The sequence below is a fragment of the Callospermophilus lateralis genome, chromosome 2 (genome assembly GCF_048772815.1).
Source record: "Callospermophilus lateralis isolate mCalLat2 chromosome 2, mCalLat2.hap1, whole genome shotgun sequence".
In the NCBI taxonomy this organism is placed as follows: Eukaryota; Metazoa; Chordata; class Mammalia; order Rodentia; family Sciuridae; genus Callospermophilus; species Callospermophilus lateralis.
The window spans coordinates 198,793,797-198,810,727 of NC_135306.1; the positions used below are offsets into that span (position 1 = coordinate 198,793,797).

At 37.1% G+C, this 16,931-nt stretch overlaps 2 protein-coding genes across 9 annotated transcripts in view; one reads left to right on the forward strand and one right to left on the reverse strand.

The window, feature by feature from the left end:
- Lpxn (leupaxin) overlaps nt 1-1,637 on the reverse strand; it is a 36,527-nt gene extending 34,890 nt beyond the window's left edge. For 2 of the 5 annotated variants that reach the window (XM_076844617.2, XM_076844618.2), the window contains exon 1: nt 1,097-1,202. Coding sequence is in view for 3 of the 5 variants with exons in the window: in XM_076844611.2 (XP_076700726.2) it covers nt 1,218-1,349 (132 nt within the window). In the remaining 2 variants the exon portion in view is untranslated. The other 3 variants (XM_076844611.2, XM_076844610.2, XM_076844616.2) reach the window with 3 other exon arrangements.
- Nucleotides 1,638-2,092: 455 nt separating this feature from the next.
- Nucleotides 2,093-16,931, forward strand: part of Zfp91 (ZFP91 zinc finger protein, atypical E3 ubiquitin ligase) — a 31,602-nt gene continuing 16,763 nt past the window's right edge. For 3 of the 4 annotated variants that reach the window (XM_076847282.2, XM_076847284.2, XM_076847283.2), the window contains exons 1-2: nt 2,094-2,538; nt 9,041-9,069. In XM_076847282.2, the coding sequence (XP_076703397.1) occupies nt 2,192-2,538; nt 9,041-9,069 (376 nt within the window). In that variant the 5' untranslated portion in view covers nt 2,094-2,191. Of the gene's footprint in view, nt 2,539-9,040; nt 9,070-16,931 lie in introns of all 4 variants that reach the window. The other variant, XM_076847285.2, reaches the window with a different exon arrangement.

The following is a 16,931-nucleotide window of genomic DNA, read 5'->3' on the forward strand; positions in this document are numbered from 1 at the left end:
AACAGACTAGGTAGCATTTCTACTTACAATAATCCACATTTTAGGTCAAAGCCCATGATCTTTCTTCTAAAACACAGTGGTCTTTTGCTTGTTTGTTTAAAGAATCATTCCACTGTCTTTTTTTTTTTTTGAAAATAGATATTTCTCTGTATTACTTTATGCAGCCATTGGATGTCAGTGCTGTTTTAAAAGTCTGCTCACTGCAAATACTGAAAAATCCCCCAATGACACTATGCCAAAAGTTTTTACAACTGGAAATGACATTAGCTCTATCAAAGTGCAAAACACTCAGTAGTGAATATAAAACATTTGCCTAATCTTAAGTGGTAAGTAAAATACTGGAAAGAAAAAATGTACTTCAGCAGTTATCTGCAGTTCAATTTAATGATTAACGAGAAATTTGGAATTGAATCCCCAGATCTTCTTTCCATCTTCCTCCTTTTCAGGATTTTAACCCAGGATACTTTATTTTCCAGAGGTAAAGAACTATTCTTGCAAATCATTCCTTGATTATTAGGGATTAAGGGAAGGAATGGGAGAGGACCACGGCATTAATGACCACAACTTGAAGATCATCAATGGAAACTCCCTTTTGACGCATCAGGAAAACAATTTGCTTGCACACGCTAGCGAGCAGAAAAATAACTTCTGACAAAGCTGCGGTCCTGACCGTGCTTCCTGTGCAGCAGTAACATTTATAAACCTCAAACTTCCGGGTGGGGAGTTTAGCTTCTCCAGGTCACTAAAGTCACGCTAATGTCTCTCTCCAGCTCAGGGACCACAGCCAAGCAGTGACGCCAGCTCCTTGAAGCCTCAACATCTGGCAGCAAAGCCACTTTATAATGAATTCCACACATTTTATTAAAACTGAACTGAGTGGGGCATTGCTAGGCCCCTGCAGACCCGATGGACGCTGATTCGCTCCCTGACCTCCAAGGGCTGGCAGGAGAGCGGGTCAGAGACACAGGAAGACAAGACGAATAATATAAAATGAACGCTAGCCGGCCCCATGATAAGCGTCATTTGAACAAACCAAAGTAAATAAGGCTTATGATATGGCCACTCCGAAAAAGCTATGCTAACGCCAAGAAAGTACCAAGAACTAGGAGATAGTCTTCCGGGCCAGCCTTCCAGCAACCGGCTCAGCAGCCGAGCCAGGATGTAGGCAGGCGTCGCGGCCTAACCCGGAAACGTTGCCTCCAGAAAAAGCAAACTACCTTTCCCGTCGTGACTTGGTCAAAAACTCCCAGTATCCTCTCCGCCTCTGGTTTCCTATCATTTTTCTTCAACCGTAAGGTAAGTACGACTTCATTTCCCAGGATGCCCTTGGCCAAATTATACATGCGCATGCGTCAAGAGGCGGGCCCACGTTACTCCGCCTCCGATCTACCGCCGCCATTTTTTCGGAGACTTTCATCCGGCAGCCGACGGGGCTTTTTTTCTTAAAGGAGAAGCGACAGCTCAAAAAAATTCCCCCCTTCTCCCCGCAAGACCTGGCGGCGTTGGGGACAGAAAGGACAGAGACAGGGAAGTGGGGTAGGGGCGGAGGCGGCAGAACGCCCAAGCTACTTCTCTGGTTTAAGGAAGCTTAGAAACAGCCCTTGTGGCACTTGCGGCTCCTTAGGGAGGCAGGTGCGCGCGCAGCTAGTCCGGGGCGCGCGCAAGGCGGAGAAAGAGGTACTTTTTCTAACCACCCGCCTCCCTCCCTAGATTTACCCCTCCCACTGTCCCTAGCCCGCATTGAACTCCGGAGGGGGGAAAAGGTCACTTTGTGATTGTCGCGAGACGCAGCCGTTTAACGGTGAGAACGGGTGCGCGGGGAAGGAAACCTCGCGCGCTCCCTTGGAGCTGTTTCCTGATTGGCTGAGGGAGGGGTTGGGGGCGGGAACGTAGTACGTCGCTGCGTCAGGGACCGCGGGAGTACGGGCAGGGAGGCCGATCCTCTTCTCCGATTGGTCCGCTGAGCGTTTGTGGCGGGCGCGCGCGCGTGCCGTCAGCGGTAGCGGGTCTTGAGTGGCAGGGGGCGGGGGGGCATCCTCGGAGCGGGCGGAGGGGAGGGGGGAAAGGAGCTCAGGGTGAGAGTGAGCCGGACGCTCCGGGAGGCGAGGGGGGCGGGGGGAGCAGCGTCGCGGCCGCCGCCGCCTCCGCCTCCACCGCCTGGAACGAGGGGGTGGGGGACGGACGAGCCCCGATGCCGGGGGAGACGGAAGAGCCGAGACCCCCGGAGCAGCAGGACCAGGAAGGGGGAGAGGCGGCGGCGGCCAAGGCGGCTCCAGAGGAGCCCCAACAACGGCCCCTTGAGGTGGCGGCGGCGGCGCCTGCGGGGACCACGAGCAGCCGCGTGCTGAGGGGAGGTCGGGACCGAGGCCGAGCCGCTGCGGCCGCCGCCGCCGCCGCTGTGTCCCGCCGGAGGAAGGCCGAGTATCCCCGCCGGCGGAGGAGCAGCCCCAGCGCCAGGCCTCTCGACGCCCCAGGGCAGCAGTCCCAGGCCGCGAAGGCCCCGTCTCCAGTTCAGGGCAAGAAGAGTCCGCGACTCCTGTGAGTACCGCAGCATTTCAAGCGGTGGTAAAGACCCCCCTCTGTCTGCACGCAACCCTCTCGGCTCCCGTAGCGCCCACTCCACGTGACACCCTGCCTGCTCTGCCCCCTGCCGGCTCTGCACGCCAGATGTCACGCCGTTTCCCGATTTGCGGTCTATCGCTTTCCTGCACCCTGGTGTCCTCTATCTGTCTGGCCACTTTCCCGCTCCCTGAAATCACTCTTTGTACGGTGCTCTCTTTTGCTCCCTGATGACCCCACCTCTTGCCTGCCGCCCGCAGGCATGTCCCTGTCTGGCATCTGCCACCCCCTTTGTCAGCCTATCGCTTTCCCTTCGGCTGCTTTCCAGTATTACATCACATCCCCATTAGGAAATCAACAGCAGGTTCCTTGCCTTCAAGAATGCCCCCCCCCCCTTAATTAGCCCAAGAACCAATTCTAATAGTATGTTTGTTTTTACTCTCCTAAATTGACAAATTCATTTTTCATTTTTTTTGTAAGAATTTGATACTTATCGTCAGGGCAAAGACGTATAAGTATTTTGTATAACTAAACTAGGTGAATACTTAATTTTTGTTTTTACCAAGTAGCATGTTTTTTCTTTAGTTTTGCATCTATTTTAATAGGAATGTGTGCTTCATTCTTAAGAGAGAGTCTGGAAGGAATTATTACCTAGAGGTAATAGAAGAATCACAAACAAATGGCCTGGAGCATAAATATATTAAGTAATTTAAATATAATGTTTACATATGAAGAACACTGGAACACACAAGTTTTCAAATTACAAAGCTAATCACATTAGCTATTGAATTCATTGCTGAGAAGGTCATTTGTGTCCTTAGACTAAGTGGAAAAAAAAAAAAAAAAAACTAGTAAAAGCAAAGAAAATTGAAAGCAGTGTCAGTTTTAAGTTTCCATTCTTCCAGTAGAGAGAGTGGCAAGGTTTGACTTGCACTACACCCAGTATATTTAAAGCCTAAAAGAAACTTGTGACCTGGCATCCTTGTGTTAGAAACCTCAGGAAAAGGAATAGAATTCAGAGGTATCATTTTGGTAGAGAAGTGCTTTCAAAGTTCTGAATGCCACTTAAGTTAATGTAACTTAGAGAATTTATTGTATAAATTGCAGTTCTGTGGACAATAAAAATTTGTATCTAGAAATTTTTCAGCTGCAGTTGGAATTCTAATTGCTATAGATGTATTTCATGTTCATAAAAATTTTAAAGTTCTATACTTAATTTCTTGTAAATTTCAAAAGATAGGTATTATTAATCTTATTTTGATATAAATTCCTTTGGTGACTTTTTTTTTACCTGTGCCTCATAGGGAATTACGTACTGTATTTCACTATATAATTGTGGCAGATTTCATGCCAATATTTTTGCAAAAAGGTGGGGGACCATTATACAGATTTTTTTTAAGCGCTGGTATTACTTAAAATTCACTTAGTACTAAATAACTTTGGTGCAAGATTAGGATGCACAGAATACTTGTGAATATATGTTAAAATTAAGTAGCTCAAATCCGTGCACATCATTTCTTTGTGATAGCTTAGAGAATATATTTGTTTAAAACAAGTTAACACATTACTTGTTATTAATTCATGCATTAGAATCACAATATTACAAAAGAAATTTTACTCAAGAAAATTTATTACAGTGTTGCAAAATATGAATTTAGGAAATTTAATCTGAGTCAGATCTTGCTGGGTTATCATTGGTTTTTTTAATCTGATGTGAAGTCCTCAGTGCCTCAGGAAAGGTGTGCTTACTGATGGTACTGCAGTGTTCTAAACAAAATCTGTTTTCAGAAATACACTGACAAGCATATCAGTACTACTTTTTTTTTCCTATTTTGTGTTTTTTTTATTTCTTACATACATGACAATAGTGGAATGCGTTACAATCATAATTATCCATTCACAGCACAATTTTTCATAACTCTGTATATAAAGTATGTTCACACCAAATTATGCCATTATACATGAGCTCTCTTATCATTTTTTTTCTTGCATTACAATTCTTAACAAAACACATTTCTCTTTTACCACTATATAAGATAGTGTCTCACTGATAACATTTCTATGAGACCACATTTGTTTCAGTGACATTGAAGGATAATTTTATGTATAAGCATAGTGTTTAGGGACTTGCTATTAAATGCCTTAAGGAGAAGACATCATGCAAGATGTTGATTGTCCTTATTTTTCTATATATTTAAAGCGATTTCAATAAAATACCACATGACTACTTTTTAAAAAAAATGAAATACACTGACAATTTACGTGTACTGAGAATTCTAGGCTTACAACTTGCAGTGCATAAGAAGACATCCTTATACCACTAGTGAATACATTGTTCTATTTACATTTTTAGCAGTGTGAGCAACAGAATTATACCGTGTAATGATTGCATGATGAAAGTTATAAACCAATTTTTGTGCTAAAAAATCAAGGTGACGATTATGTGGTGAAATATGGTATGGGGGATACTCCTATGATGTGATTTTGTAGGAATTAGATATATCATATGAAGACCTTCATATGTTTCCTGGCATATAGTAAGTACTAAATAAAACGATGTATTGAGTACTGGTGATATGGTATAGGTATGAGTGGTTCGTAATGAGTGGTTCATAATGGTGTTCTTCATGTCAGTTCTACAAAATGTATTATACATGAAAGAAGTTAATACTTGAAATACTTTCAAAATTTGCTTCATTTTCACCTAACATGTTAACACATTGGTGTTAATACACCTTTATCTTATAAACAATTTTACTTACATTAGTAGTTATATGGGCTGTTATGATTTTTATTTTCCCCAACTTGGCAAAAAGTACTAATGAATCCTTTTATTTCCACAGTATAAATGTTAAAGCAATTGAATTTAGATGAAGAGAATTTAAGTGTTCCTCCCTCTCATCTAATATTATAAAAGATAGTAAAAGTAATGGTATTCTATTATAGCATCAGAATTATCTTTTGACTGTGTACTTAAAATTATACAATTTTATTAGATTGTTAAAATAAAAAGCTTTAATGATAGCATTTATACCTTTTCTATTTATTCCTTGGTGTCTGGGAATCAAAGGAGTCCCAAAGAAATTCAGCTTGTCACCCCTCCTTCGAGCAGTAACTGGGCCTGATACTGTTCTGAGCTGATAGCAAAAACGGCGATTACACACAACCTTTGTCTTCAAGGAACTTGCAATGAAAGGGAAAGATGCCTTGATCAGTGAAGATTTGTTAAACATGTGTGCATGGTTTCTAGAATTTCATTCACAAAGCACATTTTTAAGCTAATTTTTTTCTTAGTCCTTTTGAGTATTGAATTTCTGCTTACTTAATTATAACCTGATTCATCTGTTTTCCAAATAACATTATGATAGTTTTTAAAGGAGAGGTTAAAAATTTAATCCCTATTAATTGCTTATTCCATTCAAGTTCTTTTTCCATATCCTAGCTTTTTAACCTGCAAAATCCTAAGCAACTGTTTTAACCCACATTTATTTTTCTCTAATAAAGTGAAGCAAAGTGTACCATAGTTTAAAAGCTCAGTAAATTTGAATTAACCAAACTTCTGTTCCTATCATAGGTAAATTATTTAGTAGTTTAAAAAAAAAAAAAAAAAAAAAAGCATTGGGTTTAAATCAGAAACGTTCAGGTCCCAGCTTTATAGTGCTAAGTGGCCCTGGGCAAGTCACTCAGGGTCTTCAGATCTGCTTCATCTGTAATTAATATTTTATGAACTTATAAAATGAGCTTTATGGTTGGGTGGTAATTAGGTTATAGTTTCATAAACTTTAATATACATATATCCTCAGCCTTTTTAATTTTTTATCTGGAGACAGGATTTTGCTGACTAGCTTAGGGACTCACTAAGTTTTTGAAGCTGACCTTGAACTTGGAATCCTCCTGCCTCAGCCTACTGAGCCTCTGGTGTTACAGGCATGCACAACCACTCCTGGCTTAATTTTTGTTTTTACCAAGTAGCATGTTTTATTTATTCACATTGAAATGTTTAGGAGTTAACAGGGAGAGTAGGAAATGTTTATAAATGAAGGGGAATAAAGAAATTTTTGGTGAATTTATTCAAGAGAAAGGCAGGAAATTTAAATGATAGTCATTATAAAGTCTAAACAGCTAATTGTAAGGAAAGATATACCGAATTTTAGCAAAGTTTATGCATTCTTATTACTTAATAGTTAGACTCATTATTTGCTGTATTTTAGCCAGTAAAATTATATACATACGATTTTTGGGCTGGGCCTGAGGCTCAGCGGTAGAGCGCTCACCTAGCATATTCAAGGCACTAGGTTTGATCCTCAGCACCACATAAAATGAAATAAATAAAATAAAGGTATTGTGCCCAACTACAACTAAAAAATATATATATTTTAAAAAAGATTCTCAGTTTATATATTCTCATTTAATCTTTTAAATAATTGTATAAGGAATATGTTAACATTTTATTAACATATATTTTAAACCTTTATAAGTTCAGCTAAAACTGGAGTATTTTTAATGGTCATCTTTCAGGTTCAGATAAAAAGTTGCAGCTGAAGGAAAAGCATTGCTTTTAATTTGTGGTATATAGAATTCTATTTTGCTGCTGGCTATGCTTGCACACGCCTATAATCCCAAGGGCTTGGAAGGCTGAGGCAGGAGGATCTCTTCAAAGCCAGCCTCAGTAAAGCAGTGTACTAAGAAACTCAGTGAGACCCTGTCTCTAAATAAAAATACAAAATAGGGCTGGGGATGTGGCTCAATGGTTGGGTGCCCCTGAGTTCAGTCCCCGATACCATAAAAAGAATTCTAATTTGTAGTCCTTTTAGGGGAGGAATTGATGAAAGTAATAAATTTTTAGGTGGCATTTTTTCCTTACGTTTTTGCTATTTCTCTTTTGAGGGCTATGAATATGAGAAGAGGCAATAATATCCTGACTTGAAAAAGCTTAGAGCCCATTATTTCCAGAAGGGTTCAATTGTACAAGACTGGAATCTTGAGTGATCCAGGATCTTAGAGCAATCAGTATGGTGGTAAAAACATTGAACCATTTCAAAAAATTTTCAGAAATTTAGCTTCTATTGTTATTTTCATTTAAAGATAAGAAGATTGATGGCTATCTTATATTAATTGCACATTTATAATATAAAAGAAAGTTTTATAAAAGAAAGTCTTTCAAAAATATATGGAACAAAACGTGGTAACTGTTCTTTCTAAAGAGGACAGTCATATGTATTATTTTGTGGCTTCTGTGTTATCTGTAAAATAAAAGGATCTTCAATTGTATTAGGTTTACTTGGAAAAAAAGAAAAATGAAAAACCTTTGTATTGTTCAGAGATGCTCTATGGCACCTTTATGGTGAAGATCCAAAGCCTCTTTTGAATTTGGGTAATGTGTATGGAGGAGTTCACCATGTTATATATCCATGAGTCATAGAAATTTTCCCAAGTTAAAAAACATGTTTTTTATGTGTAGGCTTATGACACTTCATACTATTGCATCTAATTTGAAAAGTGCAAATTATATTTGTAAGCTTCTTCTATTGCTTTTGACATTAGATTTTGATTTAACAGTAATTTTAGGGTCTTTTAAAGTTCCCAACCTTTTTATTATAAAAATTATCAGATCTACACAAAGTAGAGAAAAACGGAATGCCAAATATTGATTTAGCACTTAGATCCAGAAGTTATTGAGATTTTTGCAATGCTTGCTATACCGACCCCCACCCCACCTGCAAAAGTATTTTAGATCCTCTCCCCAAATGTTAAGTCATTTCAAGTATTTGTATAAAATTGCTAGAGTCTGTAAACAAGTCAGGATGGCGCAAGTCTGGATGGCGCCTGGCAAAATGCCAGAGGGAGTGGTTTGTGAAGTAACAAAAGTGAGCCATTAAGTGTGGAGATTCCTTATTGGTTGACTGATGTATCTAGTTTATGTTATTAAGATAAGCTGTATGGAATGTATAAAAACCACTCCTGTCCTACAATAAACGGCTCCCACTCCTGCTGTATCAATCTACACAAGTTCCTCGCCACCCCCCCCCCTCCCCCCCCCCGTTATTTTGCTACAGCCAGACTACGACATAAAATAAGGACATTCATTGTTTTCTATAACACTTAATAGAACAAAATTAGAAATATTTTCCTTGTATTAATGTTTATAATTAGAACTAAAATATGTTTTGAGTAATACTTTAGTTCTGTTCTGTCAGGTATTATAGCCACTTCAAACTGTTTACATTAATTAAAATTAAAAATTCAGTTCCTTAGTCACAATGTTTAAGTGTTCAGTAGGCCTACACAACTGACGTATTGTACAGTGCAGATGCAGAATATTTCCATCACTGTTGAAAGTTAGTCATATTTTACTCTTGTCCAAAACTGCTTTAGATGCTTTCTGTATCTCTCTGGAGATGAACCTAAAAGAGACAAATATGTATGTTTTCAGGAAATGTGCAAGATTGCTCATTTAATGTTTGATTCTTATTTCTTTCAGATGCGTAGAAAAAATAACAACTGATAAAGGTAAGACTTGGTCATTTTTACCTCTCTTGTATATGTATGAATGACACTGTGTTATAATCTGGTAGAAAGTAGAATAAGCTCCAGCCTAATTTAAAAAAATTCCCATATAAAAGGAATTTTTGTTCAATAAAACATTAGTGAAGTTGATAGAGCCTATTCAGATGTCATTAATCAGATTTAGATAGTAAACTATCTCGACAGTATTTAGAAACTCAACAATGAAGAACCACAATTTTTTTTTTTTTTTAGTTGTAGGTGCACAGCATGCTTTTATTTGTTTAGTTTTTTATGCAGTGCTAAGGATAAAACCCAGTGCCTCACACATGCTAGGCAAGCGCTCTGCCACTGAGCTACAGCCCCAGCCCAGGAACCATGATTTGATGACAGTTTATTATAATTTTTAAAGCTATTTAGCCTTTTTTTAATGAAGTAATGAAGAAAGAAGTAATACATACTATATAGAATAAAGTGTAGGCAGTGTCTATACTGGTAGAGACTAAAATTTTGATTACAGTTTGAAGAATACAGAAAAAAATGTTCTGAGATTTCAGCCTGGTGAATAATTAAATGAAGTTATTAGGTCATTTCTATGTAATGTTTTAGCCAATTAAATGTTTATTGAATCTAGTTTTCTGTTTGTCTGATTTATGAAGGAAAGCTAATGTTCACTTTTTTCTTTCTAAATACTTTTATTTAAGAGATTTCATTCTGGCTTTGTAGATTGAATTATTATAATTACTGCTACTTGATTGAGCCAGTAGCCCATTGATTACATTTTTCTTTTCTAGTTGTTGGTTATGTTGTTTAATGTTAAACTCAAATATGTGGGATCCTCCTTAAAACTGGAACAATATATTCTAATTTGTATTTTAATTATTGTATATGCTTTTGACTCGGTACTAACAGCCAGTTTCCAATACCTGGGGTCTACTTAATAGTTGAGAGTTGACCAGTGGTTTTGTTTTTGTTTTTCTATATTGGGGATTAAACCCAGAGACACTTTTACACTGAGCTACACACCCAGCACATTTTATTTTTTATTTTGAGACAGTCTTGCTAAGTTGCTAAGTCTGATTTCAAATTTGGGATGCTCCTGGTAGAAAGTAGAAGAATAATCTCCTGAGTACCTGGGATTATAGGTATGTGTCACGATACCTAGCTACCAGTTAGTTTTTTAAGGTCCACTTACAGCCTGCTTATTTATTTATTTATTTCCGTGCGTGCGTGCGTGCGTGCGTGTGTGTGTGTGTGTGTTTTCAGGCAAGAAATATTACATACTAGGCAAAGTTTTGTGTAGAAAGCTTTGCATGATTATTTTGTCTGCTGAGTTAAGTGAAAACAGTAGTTATATCTGCCTAGAACGGAAGGTCTTATGTTCAGAGATCAATTTATAGATTTTTATGATGTAAAAAAATATATATGAGGAGACAGACCATAATCAAGTACCAGAGCAGTTTTTATTTTAAAAAACAACCTGCCTTCATCAGAGCTATAGTTACTTTATGTGTCTAAAGAAATTACTTTGGGTTGACTTGAGGACAATTTATATAGAAATTTTGAACCCTTTTTGGTGGGTAAATGATCTTTGTGTAGATAATATTAAACCAGAAGTTGGCATGCTATTTAGTTTTGCAGCTGTGGAAAGATTAAAACTTTATTCTGGGTAATTCAGTTTCAAAATCTCATCTCACTTTAATCTACTAGTTAAATGATCTGAGTCTGTGTATTCTCAAACTCCCATCTCCGTGTCTTCTTTAATTCACCTGTTAAAGAGTAGCTGCTCAACCCTAAGACCTGTATCTAACATTATAGGAGAGATTAATGAAAAAGTCAGGAAGATTCTAGTATTAACTTTTTCCTGTACTATTTGATATTTACAGTTCACCTCAATTCTAGTTCTTGTATGTCAAAAAGTTACCTGTAGACCCTGGCAGAGTCTTCATATTCAGTCTGCTGAATTTTTATTCATCTGTATTTTAAAGAAACTTTTTGAAAACGTTTTGTTATTTTTTAGAAGTCATGACTCTCTTTTATTAATATTATGATATTTTTATGATTGTTTTTACTCGTATTTGCTCCAAACAACCAGAAAGATATGCTTTCCTTGAATTGAAAAGAACCTTTGACGTGTTTCAACAAGTAAACAGTATTGTACAAAGAAAGCAGCTTTCCATGATTTTTAAGTTGCAAAGTGCTACATTCATTTTTCAGACTGAAGAAATAATAAAGAAGCATTATCATGAATTTCTGTTCCTACTACATTTATTTAACCTTGATAGGTGTATATAAAACAAATAGAAAGGTACTTTGCTAAGTAATGGTTATTAAATTTATTCAAAAAGTGTAAGTGAAATTAAATCAAAGCAACCAATACTGTACTCACAATAATAAAGTAAAAGGGTGGTTTATCTAAATGTTTATCTAAACTTATTGACACCCCTGCTTTACTCATAATTTTAATTTCTTTTAAAAACTATACATAAAACCTAATTTTTTCTCCTGTCTTTTGGGTTCTTAGTAAATAATAGTTAAAATTGCTTAGATCCAACATAAAAATTGGACATTGTGATGCTTTAATGTTTACTAATGGATGTTTTAGGTGTTTCCTGGAATAATTGTCAAATCTACAGAGTTAAGTAAATGTGGGCAGTGTTTTGCGTTATTAACATTAGATAGAATATACTGTAGGTTTTCTTAGGAATTTTTTTTCTTTTTTAGTACTATGCAGTATAAACATCAAAATGTACAGCAATTACCTAATTTATTTTACTATGAAACCCTCTCTAAAGAATATCTAATAAAACCAGTTTATGGAAGACATTTTGGCATAATTGTTGCTTGAAAATTTTACTGTATTAAACTTTGGGACTCACCTTTTATTCAGAATAGTTTTATTTTCGGTTACTCTTGTTAGGTGACCTTTAACAAAGATTAGTCATTAGATGAATTCAGAACTTCTGGAAACTAGATTATTTAGGACAGTTTAACTCTTAACTCCTTGGCACCTAGTTTATTGTATTCAGCAAATATGTGTAATTATTACCAAAATATTAGCTTGTTTTTCTTTTTATTCCCTCTGCCTTGTATCATATCCTCAGATATTTGTTAAAGATTAATTTAGTCTAATTTATAGATTATGATCTCTCCAATCCCTGGCCCTATGACCACCGCCACCCTTCCTCCTCCTGGGGTTTGAACCATGGGGCTCTTTACCACTGAGCTACATCCTCATCCCTTTTCATTTTTTATTTGATCAGTCTCCCTAAGTTGCCAAAGCCAGCTTTGAACTTGGATCCTCCCACCTTAGCCTCCCAAATAGCTAGGATCATAGGGATTCACCAGCATGCCTGGCTACGTGATTTTTAAAAAAAATTAGAATCAATTGGTATTCAATACTTTTTTCATAATTTTACTTTCAATAGTTTTTTATTTTTACTGTGTTGGAATATACTTTATTAATTTCTTGACCTTTAAAATCCGTCTCCTGTATCACATTGTTTTCTTTTGTAGACATGCAACTTCACAACATAATATTGTTTCTTCTATCCTTTAAAGATGCATTTCATTTTCAGTATTGTTAAAACAATATTTGTATTATTCCTCAATTCATAGAACAGGCACTCTAGTTTTTTTTATCTCACTCCAAGGAAATCTCACTTTGGCAATTTTTTACCATTTGAGTTTCTATACAGAATAAGATGTGCAATATTCTCAGGACATGGTCTTCATAATTCTTGAATAATTTTCAGTATTCTTAATCACCTTGTTTTACTAACTATAATAAAATGCTGTCAGTTTTGAACATAAAAGAACTGTGGAAGGAAAGTCTTTGGTGAGAAAGGGCATGTATAAACCCAATCCCAACCCTTAAATGTGCTATTAGTTTTAGTTGACGCATTCTCTTTTACATATTAAATTGTATTCTAAAGTGAGCTTAAAAGGAAAAAAAAAATCTCTTCTCCCGGTTTCTCTTAATACTGCGTAATATTAATGCATCAGTATTAATAATTCAAAATGGAGTTTCTTATTATAGAAAACAAGCAAAGTGGGCTAATGATAGACATATACAGAGTAGTCTAGATAGATTTTAGAAACTGAAGTTTCTGACTCTGGTATTGATACTACTCAAGCCTCAGCTCGGACAGTACATTAAGTAGGCTTTTTTCTTTCTTTCTTTCTTTTTTTTTTTTGTAAGTGGATTCAATACCTTTATTTATCTTTATGTGGTGCTGAGGATTAAACCCAGGGCTTCACACATGCTTATAAGCACTCTACTACTGAGCCACAACCCTAGCCCTACATAGGCATTTTATTTTTCCTTCCTTACAAGCCCTTTATCATAAGCAAGAGCCATATTATTTCTCAGTATGAGAATGAACTCAAACATCTTGTTCCTTGTTAGGGAATGGCCCAGATCATTTAGTCTATTTTCTAGTTCAGACTTCCAGATCTCCTATATTTCTTCCGCTCTTGTAAATCCTTAGAAGTAAAGACACACAATACATGCGGATTATGATAGAAGCTTAGAAAGACTTATCATCTTATTTCACTTATAGGACATTTTGTCAGATAAATGGGTCTTTCATAAAAATAACAAGTTGCCCATTACAATTCAACTTCTGACACATTTATCTTTATTCTGCTATATATAATAATTATACTAAGATGCCTTTTCTAGTAAACACCTCTTGAGAGTTATAGCAGCATGCTTTGACAGAAGAAAGGGAAAACTAATGTCCTAGGTGGGTAAATTCATACCCAGACTTTAAGAATCCAAAACCCCTAAGAAAAACTCACCTACACACGAGGACATAACATTGTCTTCATTCTAAGATTATCTGAATGGACAAGACATTCTCACAAAAAGGAATCAACTTATTTAATGCCTCTATATCCAAGAGGGATCAAACTCCTGAATTAAAACTAGCCAGATTAATCTCACTACATTCAGGCAAAGGCCCCTGTAGCATCTGCATTTAATTGTCTTAGAGCAAAACTGTGCCTGTCTTCTGCCTCCCTATTTCATTAAGCCTGGCTAGCTTCTTTGATTCTAAACTCCCAACTTGTAACCTATTTGTTGATTTGTGTGTAATTTTTGCTGCTCTGTCAGTTTCTAAACCCTGTTATTTTATTTACTGTAATCTTTTGTAAATTTTGGTATTGTCTATTGCTGTATTTTTAAAAACATCTAAACAATTAGTGACTTAAAGAGCAACCATTTAATATTTTTTATTTACATGTTTCCTCTCCTCATTGGTCTTACAGTCTAGACTTTTTATGTCAAGGTGGTCTTGGACAGTATTCCAAAATGCTGCAGGCAATTGCTACAAGGCTTTTGCCATCCCACGAGATATAAGATAAATGTATTTTTTTTAATCTATTTTTTTTTAGTTTATCTGCAAGAAAAATTAGAAAATTGAAATTACAGAATTAAAAAATAGTACAGTTTACAGTGATATTGATAATAGTGTAACAATGGGAAATGCTGTTAAGAACACATCTTGGAGAAATGACATACTCTGCAATAGATTATGCTGGGAAAATTGCCCAGCCACATGCAGAAGAATCAAACTAGACCCCTTTCTCATCATTACGAAAATTAAATATATATTAAAAATTATCAAGTTGAGATGACAAATGTTTTAATTAGTTTGATTGAATCTTTATACACAATCCAGATACCACATTGTACCTGTTTGGAATGAAACTCTTCCAAGTTTCTCCATCACTTTATCAGCTAGCCACTGAAGGCCAGGACAGAAGAGCACCAGCATAGGATCTATTGACATAGATCTCTTGCAGGGTGGCCTTGTCCTTTCACAGATCTGATGGCAGGCATGACTTCAGGGATACAACTCAAGGCTACAGTTTGGTAAGACCAAGTCAGGAGGGGGGCACACCTGGAGAGCACACATATAGAATTTAGCACAGGCAGGGAGGGAGAAAGAAGAGAACGTAGCAATCAGCAGTAGATATTGAGGAATGGGTGTGAGTCACTTTAATTTCATGGGTAAATGCTTGAAGTGGGGAGCCTGGACTGCTAAGCAGGAGAGCTCTTATTTCTGACTATTCAGGCCATTCGGGTATGATTTAAAACTGGTAACTGTCAGGAATGAAAGCCCTGCCTCTGGTAAAGCTAAATCTGCAAAGTGGATGCTGAGGCAACACAAAATTATAAATGTTCACCTCACCTATAAGTAGACATGATTTTTGTCAACTAAAAGCAAAAATTTTAAAAATCAGACTAACCAGCAGATGAGAAATTCAAGTAATAGTTGGTATTGCCTTTTGAGAATAAAATCCAGAGGGGCGGAAACAGTCTGTTGCAGTCTTGAATTTCTTCATGAAATATCAGTCTCTGTTTTTAAGGCCTTTGATTTATCTTGTGTTTGACCAAACAGCTGGGTCCTGCAGCCTAGCATATTGATACACTTAGCCATTAAATTCATATTCTTAAATTTTTGACAAATTTTATCATCACTTTTTGATTAATTTGTTACCTTTACTTAATTATATGTTTGGTATTTCTTAACCTTTTCTGTTTTTGTCCTGCTTTCTCAAAAGAGATTTTTTTCCAGCTTAATTTCAAATCTTCCAGGTTTTATTTTTTGCTCTTACATATTTTTAGATTTCCAAGAGGGTTTTTTGTTTGTTTGTTTTTAAGTAGTGTGCTCTTCTGCTGTGGTTTGAATATCTCCTCCAAGACTCATGTTGAAATTTTTGTCAGTGTGGTGGTATTGGAAAAAGTCAGGTAGGACGTGATTAGGTTATGAGATCAGTGCCCTTCTAAATGGATTAGAGCCTTTATCACTGGAGTGGCTTTGTTATAAAAGCAAATTTGCCTTCCTTTGCTCTCCCTTGCCTCCCTTCTTGCTCTCACCATGTGATGCCTTGCAGTATGTTATGCAGGAAGAAGGCTCTTGCAAGGTCTGACATCCTCGTATTGAACTTCCTAGCCTCTAGAACTGTGAAAAATAAAGTTCTTTAATAATTACCAGTCTGAGGTATTCTGTTACAGCAACATGAAATAATCGTAAGACATTTTCTAATGATGTCCTAGGAAGGATGCATTTATACATTTTTTTTTCTGTATTTCTTCTAAGTTTTTTTTTCCCCCATTCATTTAGTCTGTCTTATATGTATATATGGTGCTGGGAATTGAACCCAGGGTCTTGGATATGCTAGGAAAGCACTCTACTGAGTTAATCCCCAGCCCCTGTTTAGTTTTTCTTACTAGAGAGTTTCCTCAAGTTTCTGGTTCTGAGGTTAACAGGGATAAGAAACTGATTTTCTTCTTAACGCTACAGCACCGATCACTTCTGATACTAGATCTGTGGTGATGGTTTCACCACAAACCAAGCAGTCAGTTCTGTAGAATTCTGTTAAATTGAATTCAGTTCTGACACTCAATTTAATTCTAATATTAACTACCTGGAGATAGCATTAGATCCCACAGGTTAAAGGTTTAGTTTCTCAGGCCCCGGGTTGTTTTACCTGTGCTTCTGACCACTGTGAAATGGAGTTTCCACAGCCCCCTCCTTGGATTTAGCTGGATTGCTAGAGTGGCTCATAGAACTCAGGGAAACACTTCCCTTTGATTATAAAGGAAATTACAGGATGCAGAAGAAGAGATGCATAGGGCAAGGAATGTTGAAAGGAATGAGGAGCATCTATACCTTCTGGGTGCATACCCTCCAGACCCTCCACATGTTTAGCTATCTGTAAGCTCCTTGAACTCAGCCCTTTGGGGGTTTTATGGAAGTTTTGTTATGTAGGCACAACTGGCTAAGCCATTGGCCTTTAACGATCAACTTAACTTCAGCCCTTGCCCCCTCCTAGGAGGTTGGTGGAATGAGGCTGAA